Source organism: Furipterus horrens, unplaced genomic scaffold, assembly GCF_987537825.1.
Source record: "Furipterus horrens unplaced genomic scaffold, mFurHor1.1.pri manual_scaffold_3, whole genome shotgun sequence".
NCBI classification, from domain to species: domain Eukaryota; kingdom Metazoa; phylum Chordata; class Mammalia; order Chiroptera; family Furipteridae; genus Furipterus; species Furipterus horrens.
Window position 1 is genome coordinate 38,427,562 of NW_028327173.1, and position 16,235 is coordinate 38,443,796.

Genomic DNA, 16,235 nt, shown 5'->3' on the forward strand with positions numbered 1-16,235 from the left:
CTATCACATATTTAGTCTTTTCAATAATCCCATTAAATAATTAATATTATTCTATAAAACGAGAGGAAAAAACAGCAATTCACTGCTAGTAAATGTCAAAACAGGTGTTGAGCTCCTGTTTTAACCTATTTTCAGCTGTTTAATTATAGTTCTAAAAATCTGTCTAGGCTTTCATTCTTCTTTGGTATTTCTGGGCTACAACATCATTACAGGAACTCAATTTTCTCTTGATAACTTTAAGTTAGTTTCATGTGACAGGAAAAAAAAAACCTAAAATATATTGAGAAGTCTTTAGCTGTACTTAACTTGGCTGATTTTGGTTTTATCCAGAATGGTATCAAAATTACTGAAGTACTCACACATTTATTTATATCTTGGATATAAACATATATAAAATATTTTTCCAGCACTAAATGTATGCTTAATAAATTGAAAAGTGTTTGGAACCAAAGATGTTGAGACACACACACAATGTGAAATATTAAATCCCACTTCTGCCTTACTTTGTCCACAATATCATTTTCTTACCTCTCTATCTAATTCACAAACATCCTGGCCAGTCACAAGACATTCCCAGATTTCCTTGGCACGATTCCAACCCAGGTACAGAGTAGCTTCTTGCAAGAAAAATGCCAGAAATTTTAGATGGGCCTCTAAATACTGCAAAAAGAAATGATAATTATTTAACTCCAGGCATTCATACCTAAAACCAAAATTAAGATAAAACAAACAAAACATCAAAACTTAAAAAAAGAAAAAAAAAAAAGGTCTATTTAATGCTTTGTGATATAACTTAGGGTACAGTAAATGTGAGAAATCTGTTTACAAGTTGACAGTACAATGTAGTAGAAACTACTTCAAGTCTATTAAAAATTCAGCTGACTTTAGTTAACAATAAATAAAATATAATTTCATCAGTCTCAAAGTAAAACACCACAAACTCATAAATGGTCAGTGAGGATTTTTTTCTACTTAAAAAAAATACTACTACTAATCATTTGATTTAAAAACAAAAACAACTATCCACAGAACTGACAATTGGTATTTCATGTCAAAGTCAAAGAAAAGATGTTTATTTTTATTACTTTATCATATGCAGGTCTTAGGTAATTTATCCGCAAATATCAATTTTCTAAACTTTTATTTGCTCTGGCTGGGTTGCTCAGCTGGCTGGAGCATTATCCAGCCATAATGTTGATGGTTTGATTCCCGGTCCTGACACACACCTAGGTTCCGGGTTCGATCCCTGGTCACAGTGCGTGAGGGAGGCAACTAATCAATGTTTCTCTTTCTCTCACTCTTTCTCTCCACCCCTTTCCTCTCTCTCTAAAAGCAATAACTGTATCATCGAGTGAGGATTTAAAAAAAAAAGTTGTTTCATCACTATAAAGATACCTCATGTTGCCTCTTCAAGTTACATCCAATAAATATTATTTTAACAGTTCAAGAGTAAAAAGTCCAGATGAACGTGCAAATCATGAAAGAAAAAGCACAATTCCAATACCTCCCGGTAAGTGTACCGGCCATCCACTAGTGTCAAAGCAGTTAAGCCTCCAGGTCCAGCCACAGCTGCTGCAAGCCGATGACAAGCTATCAAGCTTCCCGTTACCAATTTCACTATTTCAAAATTTTTCTTCAAGTCTTGAATAATGCTCTTGGCAAAAAAAAAAAAAAAAAACAAAAATGGTAGGAGAATTTACAGTTATTTTGATTTCTTCACTCACATTTCTTACATAAAAGTAAGTAAAATCAATCTGGTATGTACATTTACTAGAGAATTAGTAAACTTATCTGCTAAATTTTGCTTCTAAAAGAGATGCTTTTTTTTAAAAAGTAACTCTTTCAACAAAACTGTTTCACTTCTTATGTACCTTTCTAGATCTTTCTTCCCAAATCTATCACAATGAGGAAGTTCCAGCTCCTTAATCACACTAATCTTTTTGCAATATAAAATGTGTGTGAGTCTTTTCAAACAAATTTCAAAATCAGCACTCTAACTTTTAAAAATTGGCTTATTTCAATACATTAAGGAAATAAAAAGAAAATCAGTTAGGAATATAGCAAAGAATCATTCGAAAGAAATAAAAGCAAAATGATGTTTAAATTCAAAATTATTAAGTAATACAAATGAATACATTAATAACCACAAAATGTAAAATAGTGACTACGTGACTCAGCAATCTTAATTATGTTTTATTTTAAAAGGTTATATAAATAATTGTATCATAATCAGATATAGCTGTACTATCCTCTTACCTTGTCTTGCTTTTGATAGGTTTGTTTTATGAATGAGCGGGTGATTTCATGGAGCTGACGCAAAGCTGGTACCACCCATACAAATTGAGGATTATTAAGCTGAGATGACTAGAGTTGAAAAGAAGTTACATTAATTAAATTTAGAAATAAATGGCAAATAAAATTTATTAGCTATAAAAAATTTCCAAGTCAATTAGGCTTCATTGTTGCACATTCTATTTTTTTCTTCCTCACATTGCTCATTTATAGCTTATCTTCATGCATTCATAATTGAGCTTTCAATTTCTTACTCTGCATGCAATTTCCTAAGGCCAAGAACTGCAAACAGGAATGTGAAGTGACAGCAAATGTACAGGGGCACATCAGCAAAAAACAGACAACAAGAAATTAGCAACTTCAGAGGATAGATTAAGTAGCACAGGCTGCTAGAACATGTTGACATAATAAAATAAATCAATGGCAATAGTGGCAATAGCTTAACTTCAATAAGCTGAACTGACTGATAAAATGGTATAAAAATATAGTTTACTATATTTATATGATAGATATCAATAATATAATCAAGATACTGACAGTGGTATAAATATTAAACATTCACAATCTGCTTGTATTTCTGAGTTAAAACAATTTTATAAGAAATAATTTTATTAATTATTAGTTACTTTATATTTTTCAGAACACTTTCAAAGGTTTTATTTCTGAAACTGGTACAGGACAATCCAGATTTGCATAGTACACTTCTGAGAAGTATGATGTTCATCTTTAAAAAGAGAATTACTTTTTAATAAACAGCATCTTCAAACTATGAGATTTCATTATAAAATTTTTAAGAATATCAGGTTAAAAACTATTAATCAATTGATCAATGAAGTCTAAATATCTGAGTATAAGTTTAAGCCCTGAGCATTTATTTTAAAGGCTAAAAATTATTTTTAAAGCCTTGCTTCTTCAAATCTTTCTGTAAGATAAATACCTTTATGAGTATTTATATCTATGACAAATACTTTTGATGTCTTTGGTAGAAAAATGTCCTACTACTGAATATGTAAATGTGAGAATGCTATTGACAAAACAATATTGGCTTTCCTAAAGACTAGCTAATAAATCAGCCAATACCATATTTCCTGGATTTCTAAGATAGGTTTTTAAATTTCAACAGTTCTGAAATTGATGTTTCTTACAGCATGTCAAAATCAACTTACTAGCCTCTAGGCATAGGAATAAGTTATGATATAGCTGTCCTTACCTAAGTATGTGCAAACTTAGCTGTATAAAAAAATTTCTGTTCTGTTCATCTACCTGTCATTTTATTTATCACTTGGTATAGGAAACACCAACCAAGGAAGGCTTCTTAACATAAATTTAGATCACTGATTGCTACTTAAATGCTGTCAAAAAGATTACACTCTAGTGTAAAACACACTAGCCTATCATATGTCTGCTAATTCAATTAAAAGCAAAGAAAACTGCCAGTGTTCTCAGACTACTAAATCATTTCTCAAAGCCAGGGGAATTTGGCCTGACAGACTCATATACCTTGTGAAGTGCGCTATCACTGAGCACTGAACGTCTCTGTCTAAAGTTGTACCTTAATTCCAGAGAAGTTATTTAACATGTAGTATACACAATTTAATGAAATAAAAAAGGCAGCCTGAGTTTTATGAAAAAGGATGACACAAAACTCCATAATCTTCAACATGCCTCAAAAACAGAGTCAATCTTAAAGATTTCAAAGAGGTCAGAAATCCTGTGATAGATAATGAAAAGTAGCGTGCCACAGGGAAGCTGGACATACTGGTCAAAAGGAAGCTGAGACAAGCTCTGAATGCACATCTAAGCAGACATGTGGTAAGAGTTAAATGTAGTTTCTTTTTTACTTCTTTATAAACTTATTAAATCTACATCTTAGAATCTGAGAAATAAGGTATATATAGAGTGGGAAAAAGTAGGTTTACAGTTGTAATACAATAATTAATAAATAATACCAGAATAAACTGTTTTGTAAATTCACAGATGTAAACCTACTTTTGCCCCACCCAGTATTAAAGGCCAAATATTTACAAGACTACCTAGAATATTTCTGCTAAAATATAAAAGTTGCAAAATGACAGGGATTAAAATTCTAAGGCTTAAGCCTAAACTGATACCTTCTAAAAGGATTACAAACAGAAGGATATAAATATAACCTTTTAGCAATAATTATAGATATATTAAGAAGTATCATCATGACCAATTAAGTCAATTATGATTAGAATACTTTTAAAAAATTTACTTATTGTTTTTCTATTACAGTTGTCCCATTTTCTCCCCATTGCTCTCCCCACCCCTTTTTATTTAACATTAAAAATTATCCTTTGAAGATAGCTCACTATCAAAATTAAAAGAAAAAAAGATAAAATTGCAATTAAAAAAGTATTTCTGATATGGCCTTTCTAAAGTTTAGCAAATAGGACAGATATTATTTATTTTCACATCTATGACATTTGCTAAATTACAAGAAAAATTTAAGTTACTCTTCTCCATTCACAGAAGAGGCAAAAGACCAGGATGAACAGTTAAAATGAACATATTTGATAATATCTAATGATGGAGCTGAGGTTTCATAAGTAGGAGTATATGGTATGTCCATATTAGCCTCTTAAGATAAGATGAAGCCTTATAGGTTGATTAGTTTAGCCTGCGAATCTATGCCTACATTCCTCTTGCTCATGTTAAATGACTAGTCTTTTAGTATTCCTACTGATGAGGAACTCAGGAGGCAGTGCATTCATTCCCTTTCAGGCTGTTCTCAATATTATTGACCTATCGTACTGAAACATGCCATCCCATAACTTCTTAGGAGCCATAAAAAATTGAGTTGAATGTAACTTCTCTATAACAATCCTCTCAATACCTGAAGAAAACTTTCATATTCTTTCTTGAGTTCTCTCTTCTCAAAGCTGAACATCCCCACTTGCTCCTCTGTCTTGTTTACCCAGATCTACCAATTTATCTAAAATCAAAGTTAAACTTTACATGGGAAAACATTTTTTTAAAAAAGTATTTCCTCCTGTGCTAACCACATTACTGTGAGAATGTACCGAGGACATTTTGCTACTTTTACTTTCAGTTACTTGATTTGGCAAGTAGAGGCCACTCAACTACGGGTAAGCAATGATTTTAGTGTACTTGCAGGGTGAAGGGGAGGAAGTAAGAGGAAGTACTGAAAGGCTGTCTGGCATTGCACTAGGAGGATCTAAGATTATGACTTAAGGAATATGCAAACATCACTAATTGAGTAAATATGATTTTTTTGGTTTAGTAATTTTTCTTTTTTGGATGAGTACATTTAAACTTTTTAATTGGAGGAGGAAAGAAGTGAAATAAGATGGAGAGGGCTGGGGTAGACAGTGGAAGGTATAAAGGAAGCAAAGGAAAGAGGACCAAGGAAGCCAAGGGTATCCTGGCAAATCTACAGAAATAATGTTAAGCAATAAAGGGCAGAGTTTCTGAACACAACAGTGGAACTTGGGAATTTTAAGAGTGTCAAAAGCAGAGGGAAAGGGAATCAGCTGGGGGAACAGAGGCAGCTGAGGGTGGGAGGGGAGTAAGAGGTGGGTGATCTTGTCTTACCCTTTGCTTAGTTTCTGTGTAGCCTGGCAGGGAGACATAATCCCCAGTCAGCCCACCTTGCTGCCTGGCAGGAAAGGGCATAGCACAGAAAAACACCTTTAGTGGCAGTATATAATTCACCTCCCTGCCTGGAGTCATATCCAGGGGGCTTAGATCTTCCCACTGCCCCCCTTCAGTCATGTGTACTTTAAAAGAATATCTGTGAAAGCACTTAGTCAACTGAAAAGTGCTATATAAATGCAAGATATTATTATTTGGAATGACGATACATCAGAATTTCTTTACTTGGAGCAGTGGGAAATAAAAGGAAGAATATTCCTTTCAAGACTCACAAAATGACTCCAACTTTTTCCCTGTTACTTTTTGAGTTTTGTTATGAAACAACGACCAGAATGAAGTGATTGCAAAGAGAAGCAATAAAGATGTAGTGATGCTACTGGCTAGAAGAGCTTACGCTTAGCTGTAACAAGGAAGGAACAGAGGTCAGGAAGATTTTTCTGGTTTTAAAAGTCATTTTCCTGGAGGTGGGGAGAAGTCCTGTCAGCTTTGACCTTCATTATCCATAAAGAAATGTATCTGTTACTAAGAAGAAAAACTATTTTTCTACAGATACCGTTTTCCTCTAACTATTACTATTGAGGATGTGAACTTCTTAACTCTGGATGAGTTTCAATCATAAAGACAGAGACTGCTAAATTATCTGACTCACTGAGCTGAGAAAATTGGAAAAATTCAAATTGCATATGCGGAGAAAGAAAGCAGCATTGTTGAATTGAAGGAGTAATTCCTCATAACCTGAGCATTTCCAGCTCCAGTTTGTGAACAACTTTTAAAATTTCTAAAGCTAGATAACATGCAGAAAAGTCACTTGATCAAATTTCAGTGTCAGAAATATAAAACACCAAGTTCTTAAAAGCCCACTGAATCACCAAAGCCAAGTAACAAGAGCTGAGTCTCTGAATATACCAATGACAATTAGCAGTAATCAAGATCTTTAAAGAAATACTTTAGTGAAAACCAAGAAAAGTGACTTACCAATGAAATTACTAAGCCATTAGCTATTTACCCAAAACTTTTATGTTAACAGTAAAATGCAATCCCTCTTGCTGCTAGGCTTGACATTTGGTCTCGGCAACCTGAGGGCCTACATGGGAGAACACGGCTGCTCTGATTGAGGCTGCGGCAACTCAGATGGGATGTTGAGTTCCAGTGAGCAGACACTGTTCAGCCCTCTCAGCGGAGACTCTTGACATGTGAGGACTGGAGCAGCAGGAGAGCAACAATGATCACTAGTTCCTCTGCTAACCACCCTTTCAAAGGACAGCCCAGAAGTCCAACAGAACCAGCAGGCCAGAGCCCCGAAGCTTAGGGCGTGCACAGACAGCTCCACTTGCAGCTACTACCCAGCCTACCTCCTTCTAAAATGGAACCCCAGCAGCAGGCACTCGCCCATTAACTATAAGTCTAAGGAACTACATTAGGGACACATCTGAATTAAGTGCCTAAAAAAATGACCATGTGCCATCACTGAATGAACCTCTTTTAAAAAAAAAAATTTTTTTTATATATTGATTTTAGAGAGGGAAGGAGAAACATCAATTTGTTGTTCCACTTATTTATGCATTCATTGGTTGATTCTTGTATGTGCCCTGACTGAGGACTGAACCTGCAACCTTGGCGTAGCAGGACGATGCTATAACCAAGTGAGCTACCTGGCCAGGGATCTTTCTTTCTTCTTACTCTACGAATGTCCCTCCATTTATTTACTTACAATCCACTGTACTTATTAAAGTTGTCTGTATTTTGAAAGTAATTTAAAAAAGAAAGACTAAATTGAAGTTCTTATAATTTTATGAAAATAACATACAATAACTCTGAAAGCGACTCTAGGTTTTTTTCTCCTTTGAGAGTCAACAACTCCCCAAGCTTTAAATAATAAAGCATAGGTCATAAATATTTAAACAGCACTTTGTATTGCACATTAGTCTAAGAACTAAAACATATTATCTTTAAATTATGATGTAATTTATTAAAAGGAATTTTAAATTAGTGTACCTTTTAGTTGGCTCCACCTGCAAATTCTTACCTTGAATCCATCCTTCTTTTTTTCCAAACCTGACCATTCTCCAGGCTGAAAAATTATTTTAGAAGAAATATAAGTGACTAGGTGAAAGCAGTACTTACAATCTTGGGCTCTAAAGGTTAAGAGCTTCCAGAGAAGACATTTAGTTTAAATTGCATAATAGGAGAGGAAAATTATTTGGCTCTAATTATTCAGACAGTGCTATGTTCTAACAAAAAAACCAGACCAAAGGTAAGACCAACCCTTTTAATATCTTCTATGCACTTGATGATGTAGCTCCGCTTGATTACTTCTTTCACTGCATAGGCATCACTAAGGATTGTCAGGTGTTCATCCAAGGCTTGCTGAATAAGGCTACTGGGCAGGGTTGGAAGATGAGCCAGTTCCCAGAGCACATCTAACACCTACGATAATAACACAGATGATGAACCAGCCAATACACAAGTAAAACTGCTGTATTTGTAGCTAGAAAAATGTGTTTGATTCTCCTGCCTTTCCAGAAGTGGTCTCAAAGCGAGCTTCCCGGCCTATGCGCCCAATCAGGCTCAACAGCTTCTGCCTCACCCTATCGCTCTCCGTCTCCCAGCTCTGTAGGACAGAAAAGACAAGACTCAGTGCACTGGGCAGTGTCATCAAACTGGCAAAATATGCAAAACTTTAGACTTGAGCTAAAAAAAAGTTTAATGAAATAAGAGTATATTTAAATTCTACTAATTTAGAGGAGGGGACCTCAAAATAAGTTTATTTTAGAAAAATTTAAAATAAGGATGTCTGAATGAACACATACCTTCTGAATGAGAACAAACAGATGATTAAGCTGATCTGAATTAAACTTGACAGCTGCTGCGGCAATAATAGTATGAATGTTCTCGATCACGGTAGATGATTGTCCTGACTAGAAAAGAGACATTAGGAGAAAGTCAAGTCTTAGAACTCCGAAACACCTAAGTCTTCTCCCCGGCAATTCACAGAAGTAAACAATAACAAAAACAAACTCATTCTAGTCTCCTCAGCATCCACTTGCACAATATATTGGTAAGACTACACAAAGCAGCCACTACTAATAGTCACCAGTTGGCCTTGTTTATATTACTAGCAGGATTAAGTCTTTAAAAATACAATGTGAAAAAAGGACGAGAATCAAATCCTCAATCTGACATTCTTTAAACAGGGAAACAAAAATATTTTTAACTGGCCAAAAAAATAATCAAACTGATTATATTACAGTACAAACATACTCACTTTTGGTATTTCACATATGAGCTTGATGGCCTCAGTTGAGGGTTTCATCTGCCTCATTTTTTATTTTGCTTGTAGGTATTTTATCATTTAAATTAATGTTTATTTATCCCATAAGCAATAAGTCTCTGCTTCAGAGAAGTAGACCCCATGGTCATGAAATTCACTTCAAACCTCAATTACAACTCCATCATGCCTCGCTCTTCACCATGTGAGACTTAAAAGGCAGGAGGACTTTTAAAAATTCAATTCTATGAGAATTTGCTCGGTATCTACTATACACATACATTCACTGAATGTAGTAGGGATATATAATATATATATATCATGGTCTCTAATCCTCAACCTGTGTGGAGTCAAAACTTACAAAACAAAATTATATGACAGTATTCAACTAAGGTCAAGACATGGGAAGTAAAATTCATAGGACCCAGGAATGTTCTTTTTCAGTCCTGCACCTAAACTTTCTATAGTCTGCTCTGTAATGCCAGGCTGGGAGCCTGCAAGTTACATTTCCTCTGCCAGCTGCACTCCCATTGTATTCTTGCAATGCGAGGCATTGCTGGGGGAGGAGCAGGCACAGGAAGAAAGAAGTGTTTCTGGTTTATGTTCAGAGATTGGATACAGGTGCTGGCATCTGTGGCAGCAAGGGATTCTAGAAGCCCTGGTTGCGGTCTCACCTCTTTGACAGTTCAGCACTGGCAGTGAAAGAACCTCCAAAAGCAGCTTCCTTTCCTTGGACTTAATACCTCTTTTTCCACTTTGCTGTTCCAACACTCATACTTCCCTTCTTTGCTCTTCCATCCTAGCAACACCTTTGCAAACAATGCCCTGTATTCAATTCCCTCTGAAATACCTAGCATTGTTTCTGTTTCCTGACTAGATTCTAATGGATACAGTGATTAAGCAGATCTTGCCAAGGTGAGCCCCAGGCTTCTTTCTGCCTTAGCAACTAAATGAAGAATAATGCTATTACTGAAACAGACTGGAAAATGTCTGTTTGGACATGCTGAACTTGAGACATCTATGAGATAACCAGTGTAAGCATGTAACACTTATGCATTTAGGTATACTGCCCTGGAGCTCCAAGAAGAGGTCTGAATTAGAGATATAATTCTGAGAGCCAGCAGCATTCAAATGTAGTTGAAGCCAAAAGAGTGAATGGAATTGACTAATGAAGGATGATATAGTGAAAAAGGGGCTCAGGACTAAGGCTTAAAATAAACTCATATTTACAAGAAAGAAGACAATAAGGTAGGAAGCAGGACTTAAGAAGGAATGCCAGAAAAGTGGGAGAATGGACTATTAACAAAGTGGAGGAAAAAGAAAATGAAGGGTATAATTGATTCTGTCACAGATGCTGAGTTCTGGTAAGGTGAGATCTATAAACTAAGTAAGTATCACTATCATCTTCATTTAATAGAGTTAAGTGGAAAAACCTCAGTGAAAATTGATAAGCAATACAGTCAAAAGAACACTGGAATGATAAGCAAAGGACATACCTGTTCTTAGCTCTGCCACTAACTGCTCTATAACCCACAGTAAGGCTTTCATTTTTAATCTCACCAATGAGAAGACTAGACTAGGTCAGCAGTCTTACACCTTTGAGTAGAGGGATCCTTCTTACACACACAATCTTGATAGGAACGCTAAGCTGTAAAATTTCAGAGGAGCTGCTGTGGTTAAAGCAAAACAGAAGTTCCATTTTCCTGCTCACTCTCTACTCTCCTCCCTCTTTGTGACAAAAATGTCAGAAAAAGGCAAAAGTCAGTCTAATCAACTTACCTGTATCTTCCAAATTTTACTGAGTTCATCTAAAGACAATTTACTGCCCAGGAGTTCGATAATTCCCTTTATACGATCACAGTACTGTGCTTGGTCTATATTACCTAAGAGAAGAAACATCAGAGGGACAGGCTAGTAATTCAAAGCAATATTAACTTCCTATAAGATTATTCAAAGGCTAATATAGTCAAAGCAACAATTTTTTTAACTTTATACAAAAATATATTATTTATAATTATGTTAGGTAATATTTTTTTTAAGCAACTTACCTTCCAGTGCAATTGACAGAACTGAGTTTTCAACTAGCCAATCTAACAATCTGTCTGTATCTATAGCATTCTTCACAGATTTGGATAAAGTGCTATCTTCTATTAGTTTGGTTACCTAAAAAAATAGGATTATTGTGACTAAAACAAATGCAAATATGCATAATTAAAATCTTTACACACACACACACATTCTGTGACTTACAGTGTTGCAATATCATCTAATAATTAGCTAAAATGTATAAAAGGTCAGTTATCAGAAGTTAACAGACTACTTATGATGTCTCTTTTTTTAAAACATATGGAGCCATTCTTACAGTTCATACTTCCTGGGCCACTGCTGATTGGTTCAGAGATAAGCATCTGACCCAAATTTCAATCAAGGCATGTCATCCAAATTCTATAGTTGGGACCAGAGGGAACGTGCCAGTCCCTCCATGGTGGTCTGTGGCCATGATGTCTACCATATGAAAGATGTCACTCTGCTGGTAGAGGAAGAGCAAAGCCAACATGCTCAGAAAAGCAGAGTTAAGACTTGGAAAGGGTCTTGGATGTGGTCAGGTCTCAAATTTTAATTGTTCCTGCCCCTTATGTGGTATGGCTAATTAATCCTTCATTCGTGTGAAATAGCCCAGCTTTCTTTCATGAAACTTCTCTCAGCCTAAGAGGATTTAAGATGAGTTTATTTCACTCACAGCCAAGAATCCTAATTAATACAAAACTGAAGGAAAGACACTGGAATTATAACTCAACTGTATTGGTTCCATCTGTCACCAAAACCAACTATGCTCATATAAAGTTTGGGAAGTTATAGAAAATTATTTCCGTCATTTTGCTTAGATCATCACAGTTGTAGTTACTTTGGTTTTGTTTCACCCAGTTAGAAGATTTGGTTTAAGTAAACACATATCTGAAATATAATTAGAGGAACTGTACCTTTAAAGTAAAAAATAAATATCAAATAAATATGTGCCAAGGAATTATGTTGTAGGAGATTTCACAAAAGCACTAAATATTTCAAACATTTCAGAGAAAAAATTTGAATGTAATATAAAAAAATCACTTTATCTTAACAATTATAAACATACATACCATTTCACAAATAATCATATCTTGTTTTTGTATAATTATGAGAAATTATTCTTCTTTATATCCCAGTGTTTTATATTAATAACCACAAGTTTTGGCAGAACTTAAAGTGTCTGTGTTTTAAGTCTTCTAGATACAAATGAAAAACTTACTTCTTTGAGGGAATTCATTTTAGCACTAAAATGTGGTGATTTCAGCATGCGCAGTAGGATGTCTAGTCGAAGATCATCCACGACGGTCACCAGGTCCGGTTGGAAGCGCATGCAAAGTAACTTAATGGCAGACAAGAGCTCGGGAATGCTAACCAATCTCTTTTATTAAAAACACATATACACACACAAAAACAAAAAAGAAAACATGAAAACATTTTCATCCCAATTCTTATACACACACAGAGGAATTAGAGCACATTTTCGAAGTAACAATGGTCTGATGGTATCTGATGCTCCACATGGTCAATTAGCTACATTTTGCTTCTAAACATGGGTGAGCAAAAGAAAGAAAAGAGTCCTACGAGAAATTCAAGGCAGACAAATCATGTTAAATTTACATGTTAAAATTGCTTTAAATAACTTTGGATAAACTTTTAGTATTGATCTATTTAAAGCTTCTTTATTGCTATACAAATTATATTATCCAAATCAACACGTTAGTCAAATTCTGATTATCATGAGAACTCTATATTCATTCTATTGACTGAGGTAACATCAACCACTGGTGCTTCAGGAAGAAGCATCTTTCAGTTAGAAAATGTAAAATTAATCTGATGTGAGTTGTGTGGGACCAGAATCCAAAGAACGATGGTGTGTGAACCGGGTCCCAGGTCCTGGCACTGCCTCCAGGGACCAACAGACACTGGGGCCTACCTGCTGGAGACAGCACTTACCTTGTCTTTGAGGTCCTTTTCCTCCACACTCCGCACATCCTGGATTGTAGTGTGGATGACCGGATCTAGCATAGGCTGCAGAAAAAAAAAACTACCTTAATAAAAGGTCCTGAATCTGTCCTAAAATTAGAGAGGAGATACTTCTTCATTTCACAAAGAAGAGAGTGCAATTCTAATAGCAGAGCTGCCACTAACTCACTAATACCATGCCAAGTAAAACTTTAACTGATTTTATGCCTTAGCTTCTTTAATGTCATATGGGTACAACATCTTAAATACTATCTTATAATGGCAATTTTAAAGAGCAACCAAAGACACATGGGCTAACTTTTAAACATTAAGCATGAATATGTATTATTTTTATAACAAAGTAAATATGTTGCATTTGCTTTTAAAAAACGAATATAAGCACAGACCACAAAAAATATGCTGTTACATTCACTACTTTCGCCTGCTGATATAAATGGCGTCCATAGATGAGACTCTTACAATACACTACTCCAGGATGGTAGTAAACTCAGACAACTAACTCTAAACAGTATGTGAGAAGTAGTCAAACATTAGCTAGGTATATATAATCATTTCCATCCAAGTAAAATGGTTTTTAAAACTTATCTAGTGATGAGAAAAGATGAACAATATTTAGCTGTCAAAGCCAAGAAGACATAGCAATGAATTAGAATAACATCAGGCAATTAACCAAATAGCATTTCTTCATTTACACTTAGCACTGATTGTACAATGAGGACTGAGGGCTGTCAAGGAAAAGGCGAGTCACATTGTTCTTGCCAGCATGTGGCAGACCTGTTTCCCACTGCAACTCTGTGAGATAGGCATGATTATCATCACTGTTTTACAGCCAAGGCAGCCAAGGTACAGGAGTTACATAAGCATTGCAAAAATAAATAAATGAATAAATAAATAAATAAATAAATAAATAAATAAATAAAGATGAGGTTAAATATGCTTTGGTTGGAAATTCACATACTTTTTTACTCTTTTTAAAGTACAATATGCTTATTTATAAAACCTGAGATTTCGAAAGAACTTAGTATTAATTAGCAACTGGAATATTTATGCTAAATCTCTTTCCATGGAGCAATGCATGGCTAAAGAGCATGCATTTAAAAATCCAATCTTGACCCTGTTATTGAAAAGCCAATTATTAAACTATTAATAATTATTTTGCCTCTTTGTATCTTACTGTTTCAGGTACAGAACTAATGATTATATTTATATGTTTAATAAGTTGAAAGAACACTAGATGTTTCTAAAGAGTTTAATATCCAGAGTGAAGAAATGCAGTCATTCTATTTCATTTGAAAATCTTGCAGTATTACTTGGACATCTAAAGAAGGCATTTAACACCTAGAAATAGAAGAAATTTCTAGAATTTACTAAAAAAGTCATGTCCTCCTTGTTAAAATGTAAGTAAATTAGGTTTAGAAAGAACGAATAGTACAGACAAAACACTGCCCCGAAAGGACACTGAACTTTTAGAATCATTTATAGTTATTAAAAAAAGTCTCTGGAAGTTATAGGTTTCACACATTTATTTATAAAGAAAATAATCATCGGCAGCCGTCCGTCTCGAGAGACAATGGTGTAGCTTCTTAAGAGTCTATCTGCAGCACCGAGAATGGCTGTGCAGTCCGACTCGGGAGTGACACGGTATCTGTCTCCTCCCGTGTTGAATCGACATCTTGCGATGACGCTGGAGTGTCCTCTCCAGTGAAGCTGAAGCTACAGAGCCTGGGCAGGGTGATATGGAGGGTCTGCTGTTGCCCATGCAGCAGACCCCCCCTCTCTTCGCAGCTGAAGGGTCCAAGGGAAAGACGGAGTCAATACAGCTTGGCTTCAGGTGCGCCGCAGGAGTTGCCGGTGTTGACTACAACGTCAAACCGCCTTAGGGACTCCGGCTCCGGATTTTCTGTCGGGGTTTACTCCCTTAGCCTTTCCCCTGAAGAGGTATGCCGCAAGGCAGCGGAGGTTTTTTGGAGTCAGAGTTTTCCTTCTCTGATGTGCCCTGACTGGAAGATCGAACCAGCGACACTTAGCTCGCAGGCCGACGCTCAATCCACTGAGCCAAACCAGCCAGGGTAAAAGAAAATAATAAATGGAGATATTCCAGTGTGATATTTTATTCAGTAAAACTTGTTAAATGAAATGGAAAGGAAACAAGAAAGTATAACAGGCCTTAAACACTACAAAACTGAACACTCATAGCTTTGAGTACTCTATGACCTGCTGACTTACAACATGCAGAGGCAGGAAATCAGATAAGATGTGCTGTTAAGTTGTCATTCAGTAGTGAGAAACTTAGCTAATAAGTGAGCCTAGTGGGCTGCTCAACATTGATATAATTTAATACATAATGGTACTGAATCCTTAACCAATTCTGTGGGGCTGGGTGGGATTTATGCAGCTTATTTCATAGACAAGAAAACGGAAAAAAAATATATGCTAACATATATAAATTATATTTATAAAATAATAAATTGAAAAGTTAAGAACCTCAAATGTCAGAGGTCTCCTAGACTTTAGATTATTAATCATTTTTTTATGTTTCTTCTGATAATATTTTCACTAGAAGTTACTCTGGATTAGGCACAATTCTGAACAACTCTGATAAAAAGATAATTATTACTTTTTGTATTTCTTAGATCACTTTCCGAAGTAAATGTAAAATGGCCCAACCTTACCTGAACCACTGAGGAATTGAGGTACTCTGCACATACCCCTAAGGGCTGCACCAATGCTGAGACTGCCTGAGGAAAGACAATGAAGGTTAGGAATAAATGTAAGTGGGTGTTTTCCTTCAACATTAAACAAATTCCCTTCATTATGTTGAAGAAAATTTTAAATAGTAGTTTGATCAAGTCACAAAGGAATAACTAGACAAACTATAGTCTTGGACAGAAAGAATTGATATAAAGATGTCAATCCATTTAAATTATTATAAAAATTAATGCAATTTAAGTAGCAATATGCCAATAAAACTTCTTTGGAGAACTAGATG

The 16,235-nt window shown here is 35.3% G+C and overlaps 1 protein-coding gene across 1 annotated transcript in view; it reads right to left on the bottom strand.

Moving 5' to 3' along the window:
• USP24 (ubiquitin specific peptidase 24) overlaps positions 1-16,235 on the bottom strand; it is a 128,041-nt gene that overhangs the window by 70,628 nt on the left and 41,178 nt on the right. Inside the window, exons 8-19 of the mRNA XM_090269535.1 lie at positions 15,919-15,984; positions 13,217-13,291; positions 12,483-12,641; positions 11,245-11,359; positions 10,976-11,079; positions 8,739-8,846; positions 8,444-8,539; positions 8,194-8,355; positions 7,955-7,999; positions 2,257-2,364; positions 1,505-1,654; positions 529-660 (exon numbers count right to left, since the gene is read on the bottom strand). Coding sequence (XP_090125661.1) covers positions 529-660; positions 1,505-1,654; positions 2,257-2,364; positions 7,955-7,999; positions 8,194-8,355; positions 8,444-8,539; positions 8,739-8,846; positions 10,976-11,079; positions 11,245-11,359; positions 12,483-12,641; positions 13,217-13,291; positions 15,919-15,984 — 1,320 coding nt within the window. The remainder of the gene's footprint in view (positions 1-528; positions 661-1,504; positions 1,655-2,256; positions 2,365-7,954; positions 8,000-8,193; positions 8,356-8,443; positions 8,540-8,738; positions 8,847-10,975; positions 11,080-11,244; positions 11,360-12,482; positions 12,642-13,216; positions 13,292-15,918; positions 15,985-16,235) is intronic.